At 45.1% G+C, this 6,958-nt stretch overlaps 1 protein-coding gene across 1 annotated transcript in view; it reads left to right on the forward strand.

The window, feature by feature from the left end:
- TIMM22 (translocase of inner mitochondrial membrane 22) overlaps positions 1 to 5,667 on the forward strand; it is a 28,301-nt gene extending 22,634 nt beyond the window's left edge. Inside the window, exons 3-4 of the mRNA XM_068266011.1 lie at positions 1,637 to 1,709; positions 5,353 to 5,667. Of these exons, the coding sequence (XP_068122112.1) occupies positions 1,637 to 1,709; positions 5,353 to 5,429 (150 nt within the window). The 3' untranslated portion in view covers positions 5,430 to 5,667. The remainder of the gene's footprint in view (positions 1 to 1,636; positions 1,710 to 5,352) is intronic.
- The last annotated feature ends 1,291 nt before the right edge of the window (positions 5,668 to 6,958 follow it).

Below are 6,958 nucleotides of genomic sequence, written 5' to 3' on the forward strand. Positions count from 1 at the left end.
TTCTTGTACCTCGGACACTGTGGAGGTCCTTGTTTTTTGGTTCGCCATATGTTATGTATAAAGTGCTTGGGGGGCCCCATGTATAACTTGCACTGGGGCCCAAAGTACCTTAGCTACCCACTGGCAGTTTGCTTATCTAACAGAAGAATCTTTAACCACAATGAACCAATCAGTTCTGCTACCTACTCAGTATGTTGTGTTAAATAGCTCAGTCCACTTTACAGATTTTATAGGTGATATGTAGTATGCTTTATTCTTTGGGATTTGCACAGAAAAGAAAGATTCCAGTAATAAAAGTGAACCTCCGATGCAAATTCCAAAGTGAAAATGAGCCAGAATGCTGTTTACCTTTTTTTTTTTTTTTTTTTTTCATGCTTGTTTTTTTTACATGCTTTTTTCATATAATCCTCTTCAGCATGATTGCCTAAGTAGATTTGCCGCATCCAAGTGGCAGATTAATGATTTACTGTCTGTGAAACAGCCCTGCAAAGCTCCTGGGCTCGCAGGGCTTTACTTTCTGGAAGAGGCAGAGCTTTAGGCTGTAGCTCTGCCCCCTCCACAGTCAATTTCTACGGTTCGCCGCCTCCTCCTCGTCCCTCTCATTCTTCTTTCACAGAGGGGCGGGGAGGAGGAGGAGATCCACTGAGATTGATTGCGGAGAGGCAGAGCTACAGCTCAAAGCTCTGCATCTCCAGGGCAGCAAGATCTGCGACCTGTAAAGTCGTAAACCTTTGCAGGTCGATTTCACAGGATTTCACAGGAATAAATCATTAATCTGCCGCGGGGATACGACGAATCAACTGGGACAATCATGCTGAACAGGATTGTATGAAAAAAGCAGTTAAAAAAACGAGACTTCAGAGTCTCTTTAAGCAGCATTGTGGCAGATCTGGAATGCCATACTGTGGCTGCATTGCACTGCTTCTCTCTTCTCCTCTCAGTGCCTGAGAGGTACTGGCTCAGTGGCCTGAGAGGTACTGGCTCAGTGTCACAAGTACCTCTCAGGCCACACTGTAAACTCCTCGCACTCAAAATGTCAGTCTCTTAGCAGCCTTTGCAAAGCCAGAAAACTGCCAGGGCAGTTCTCCAGAAAGGGGTTGCATTTTATAGCACAATCGGTCTGTTTTTAGACATTTATTCCTGCTACTCTGCTATAATTTCTGCACCTTGTGCTGATAGTGCAGGGTTTAATTTTACACCGCATTGATTGGAAACCTAAAATATTACAAATCAAGGCTTCAGTTATTTTTCATGCTCCATTTTCCCCTCCTGGGGATGGTTTTGTGAGTCGGAGGGAGTGCCGCTTTACTGCTGCAGTGCTCAAGTCCCTAACTATACAAGAGGAAAGTCCCCAGACTTGGCTTATAACTAGGCCTTTTTATTCTCTACAGAATTAGATCATACACACCAAGTGGCCAAAAAATTAGACACCCCTTACTTAAAAGTAAACCAGTCCAAAAGTGACATAAAATGAAGTAACAGCGCAGAGTAGCTTATAAAAGAAAGCTCAGCTTCGGATGACGTTATCACAGAAGTTAATGTCACAATGGATCTCCTTGCCCAATCTGTGAAAGGGTACCTCTCAATGATTCCATTTCTTGTCACAGTATGAGCATTCTTTTCTCTCATATTTCAGTACCGAGGAAAGTCAGACTGGAAAAATAGTGTGATGAGCGGCTGTATAACAGGGGGCGCCATTGGCTTTAGAGGTGAGTGACAACCAAAGAGCAAGTGCTCGATGCAGTACAAAGCTACCCAACTGTCCATCTTGTACCATTCCTAGCTGTGCTTCTGTCCTCTTGATGTCTTTCATGATCGTTGTTCAGTCAATAAATTGATCAAACCTTGATCAAAAAAGCCTTCATCTTTAAAGCTAAACTTGTACATTTTTATAAGCAAAACATTTGATACTTACCCCGAGAGAGGATCCTCCAGAGGCTTCCCCCATCTCCCTCCACTTTTCCGTTCCAGCATGGTCTCCTCCTGAATCTCGTGTCTTTGCTTCCAGTATCATGGACCCGCTCAGGCTTTCCGCAGAGAAAGACAACCTGATTGGGTCTATGGTACTGCGCAGGTGCAAGCGTGATGGTTTTCCGGGGGACACCGCACTGGAACGGGACGGTGGAAGAAGACAAGGGAACATTCTGGATTATCCAGAGGCTTTCCTCTGCTAAGGCAAGTACCCAATTTGGGGCACTTTTATCCCTACAGGTACACTTTAATAGATCTGTTATATTTAATGTCTGGATTGAATTTAACATCTAATCCCATCAAAATGTTGTACTGTTTCTGTAACTGTAAAGGGAGTCTGAAGCTATTTTTTTTTTTTTTTATAAGATACCTAAGCAGGGGGAAGGCTTTTCCTGATCCTTTCCTGGTCCCCTTGGTTCCACCGCAGGCTTCTCCGTTAGCAGTCTCAGACCGATAGAACAGTGACTGCTCTCTGCCACGGGAGTCTTCGGGAGCCCGAGTGCTCCTTAAGACGTGCAGCTCCATACTGCGAGTGCGTCAGAGAGCGTGCTCACACATACACAGTACGGAGCCTCCTGAAGACGGGCAGCTCCATACTGCGAGTGCGTCAGAGAGCGTGCTCACACATACACAGTACGGAGCCTCCTGAAGACGTGCAGCTCCATACTGCGAGTGCGTCAGAGAGCGTGCTCACACATACACAGTACGGAGCCTCCTGAAGACGTGCAGCTCCATACTGCGAGTGCGTCAGAGAGCGTGCTCACACATACACAGTACGGAGCCTCCTGAAGACGTGCAGCTCCATACTGCGAGTGCGTCAGAGAGCGTGCTCACACATACACAGTACGGAGCCTCCTGAAGACGTGCAGCTCCATACTGCGAGTGCATCAGAGAGTGTGCTCACACATACACAGTACGGAGCCTCCTGAAGACGTGCAGCTCCATACTGCGAGTGCGTCAGAGAGCGTGCTCACACATACACAGTACGGAGCCTCCTGAAGACGTGCAGCTCCATACTGCGAGTGCGTCAGAGAGCGTGCTCACACATACACAGTACGGAGCCTCCTGAAGACGTGCAGCTCCATACTGCGAGTGCGTCAGAGAGCGTGCTCACACATACACAGTACGGAGCCTCCTGAAGACTGGCAGCTCCATACTGCGAGTGCGTCAGAGAGCGTGCTCGCACATACACAGTACGGAGCCTCCTGAAGACGGGCAGCTCCATACTGCGAGTGCATCAGAGAGCGTGCTCACACATACACAGTACGGAGCGGCCCATCTTCAGGAGCACTCGGGCTCCCAAAGACTTCCGAAGCCTCCAGAGCGGCAGAGAGCAGTCTCTGACCCATTAGTCTGAGACTTCTAACAGAGGAGCCTGCGGTGGGACCAGGAAAGGAACAGGAAGGCTCTATAGGACCCAGAGCCTTCCCTCTCCTTAGGTGAGAATCTGAAACCGAATTAAAAAATTAATAAATAATATGACTCACTGTAAAAATGTAGCATTCTCTTTAGCAAAGACATACATTTCATGTTAGAAGCTTAGAGGGCAAGTGTCCCTTTAACCTGCCAACGGAAGGGGATAGGTAGTCTGTACCATGTGATGTGTGCTTAGATTCATGCTGGCATTTTACAGATTGTTCTGCTGATCTTCTAGTAGCTCTAAGGTTAGGCAAACCTTTCCCCATTCTATGGTATCCATTCACTAAGCATTACAACATTCCATAATGGAGAACACAGTAGAGTTTTGCTTTGCTTTGAACAATTGGGAAATGTGAACGTTGCACTCTATAAACTCCTCCTATGTTTCTGTCCATTTTTCCCAGCAGATACTTAAAGGGAATCTGAAGTGAACATAAACTTGTGCTATAATAAATTGTAAGTGTAGTACAGCTAAGAAATAGAACATTAGTAGCACATATGAGTCTCATATTGTTTCCAGTACAGGAAGAGTTAAGAAAGTTCTCTTATTATGTACAGCGCTATGGAAGATGTTGGTGCGATATAAATTATACATCATAATAATATTATTAGTTGTCATCTATCAAGAGCTTCTCTGAGCTCTCTGACTAATTTAGTCAGAGAGCAATGCTATTTTCTGAAGCACTTATGCCTGGTGAACACGATGAGATATTCTGGCAGATTTACTGCCAGATCGATTATTTCCAACATTTCCGATCTGATTGCCGATCAATTTTTCCATAAATCAGATCAGACATGTTGGAAATAATCGATCTCGCAGTAAATCTGCCAGAGAATCTCAGTGTTTGCCAGGCATTATACATTAACAACTCAAACTATGAACTTCTCTGCAGTAAAATCTTATCTGAAGTTTTATTTCAGAGGGTCATTAGCTCTGCTCTGTTTCATAGTTTAAGATACAGAGTGTAGTGTGTAAACTGCAAATATTAAAGAATGATGCAATGTTATAAAAAACAAAACCAATATAACTGAAAATAAAAATTAGACTCTCTTCATGGCTACTAATGTTCTATTAATGTTCCGTACTACACATACAGTTCATTATATCTCTAGTTGACCTAAGCCCATTTAAAAACGAGCTCTAGGTCTCTTCATGCTGCCGCCAGTTAGTGCGCACACGCAACCGCCGCTCGTCGTCAGCGCACTAGCCGCCCGCTCGTACACGCGCTCGCCACCCGCGCATGTGACGTGCGCGCACACGCGCCCCCCCCCCCCCCCCCCCCCAGCTCTCGGCATTGTCTTTGCGTCCCTCCGTGCACATGCGCAGAGACAAAAAGCACTGACACATCGACATGGGACGCAGGGACACTTGCCAATTATTAGGTAGGATACTTTATTTTTTTCACTTCCGTGTCACTAAGGTTACTGAAGAGAGACAGGATGGTTAATTCAGTCTAGTGCAGAACCTGTCTTTCACTGATGACCTCTAGTGGCAGGATGGAGCAGTTGCAATAAACACAGACCAGGAGCTGTAGATGCAGGTTTATGAAAGTGATGAACTGAGGGCATAAAATATGTGGCTTGCATTTCCTGCATCAAATCTCCCCCGTGTGTGGTGCACAGAGGCTGCAGGGTGATTCCTCTTTATGTTCTTCTGGCTCAGAAGACTTCTGCAGGTACAGCCAGCCTCCGTGATTGGGGGCACAGGCTCTTCTGTTGCATTTAGGATTTTTCGTAAGTTTCCTAAATGCATCACAACTTGGTTGGTTTCCTGATGATTTAATATATGATACTGAATTGGATCTGTGTATTTTCACTCATGCACAAAGCAAACTACACTGCAAGCTTACTATCTAATTATAACCATGTTCTTCATTTCCATTTGCCTGCCCATTCATTGTATGCAACTGATCATCCTATGCCTGGCAGCAATGTGATTGGTAATCTTGTGATCTCTTTCAGCTGGTCTCAAAGCCGGTGCTCTTGGCTGTGGAGGATTCGCTGCTTTTTCTGCCGTCATAGACTATTACCTGCGATAGCAGATTTGTGATGCCAGGTGGCGCTGCAGCTCCTCCATGTACATCTCCTAGAAGCACATAGCACGACCAATGGGAAGAATGTCTACGACAGCCGCAAGCTGGTCTGATTTGTGCTGACCGATGCAAAAAGGAAAGACTTCTCTTTTAGGTGCTTTGTGGACAATATCCAGCAAGAGTGTTTGTGTTTTATGTCCTATAAGTGTACAGAAATATATTAAGTTTTTACAAACCTCCACAATCCCCAGTTTATTACTTCTACAATTTTAAATCTGCAATATTGCCTCTGGCAGCAGTTTGTTTTTACCTACAGGCAAGTGAGAGTGGTCATCTGACCAGAGCCTGACGACCTGCGGATGTGTTTGATGCATCCAGAGAAGGAGGTGGAGCTTTTCTCTCAAGTACTGCCTTCTAGGTTTATAGAAGGCTTATAAGCTGCATTTCTATTGGTGTTCCTGGGTAGAGAAAGCTGCTGGAATGGGAGATATTCTATTCACCTGCTTTTCCCTGTGATGGGGAAACGCCTAACTACACTCACCAGAGTGGTGCTTTATGGGGTTCCTTGAAAAGATAAAGGACAACTGAAGCAAAAGGTGTATGGAAGCTGCCATATTTATATTCCTTTAAACAATAACAGTTGCCTGCCAGCCCTGCTGATCCTCTGCCTCTAATACTTTTAGCCATAGCCCCTAAACAAGCATGCAGCATATCAGGTGTTTCTGACAAGATTGTCTGCATGCTTGTTTCTGGTGTGATTCAGACACTACTGCAGCCAAAATGACCAGCAGGGCTACCAGGCAACTGGTATTGTTGAACAGGAAATAAATATGGCAGCCTCCATATACCTCTCACTTCAGTTGTCCTTTAAAGAAGCAACCCAGAAAGCAAAGGCCACACCTGCTTGGGCCACGGTAAGCTCTAGTGGTGCTCTGTAATGACCATCTGTAATAGAGAATAACAATCTGGCTATAGGGTTAGTGTTTAGCGTACAGCTTTGCCTTTGCTTGCTGTACTGGCAGAACAGCTATTTTCCATAGTGGAAATCAAATGAATAACAATGCAACTGCTGTGATGGAGCAAGTCCAGAAATGCACAACATATATTGGTGGGATTTTGCTGGCAGTTGTTGAACCTTCTGTGTGGCGTCTCTTCATTTGATTTCCAGTTGGCTTAATGGGGTGGCGTACCCAGAGTGTGGATTATGTACATCATTTGCATTTTTCATAGTATAGTGGTTTGTGGCCTCATCTTCTCCCTGGTGTCTGGCATTCTGCCAGGAGTTGGGATTACATCACCTGTGGCTAGATCCAGCCTGGTCCTAGCCCTCACTTATGCTTCATACACACTTAAGATAAAAGTCTTTGGAAAATGCAAGATCACAGACCAATTTTATCCCCTTCCATGTAGTAGGAGAGCCATACTCTACACAGTCTATTCTATGGAGCTGAACTCCCCATCAGATAAAATCTTTGCAAGATGCTGCACACAAAGATGCTGTACAGACACAAAAGATCATTATCTGCAAAAGATCT

This window comes from Hyperolius riggenbachi, chromosome 2, assembly GCF_040937935.1.
Source record: "Hyperolius riggenbachi isolate aHypRig1 chromosome 2, aHypRig1.pri, whole genome shotgun sequence".
In the NCBI taxonomy this organism is placed as follows: Eukaryota; Metazoa; Chordata; class Amphibia; order Anura; family Hyperoliidae; genus Hyperolius; species Hyperolius riggenbachi.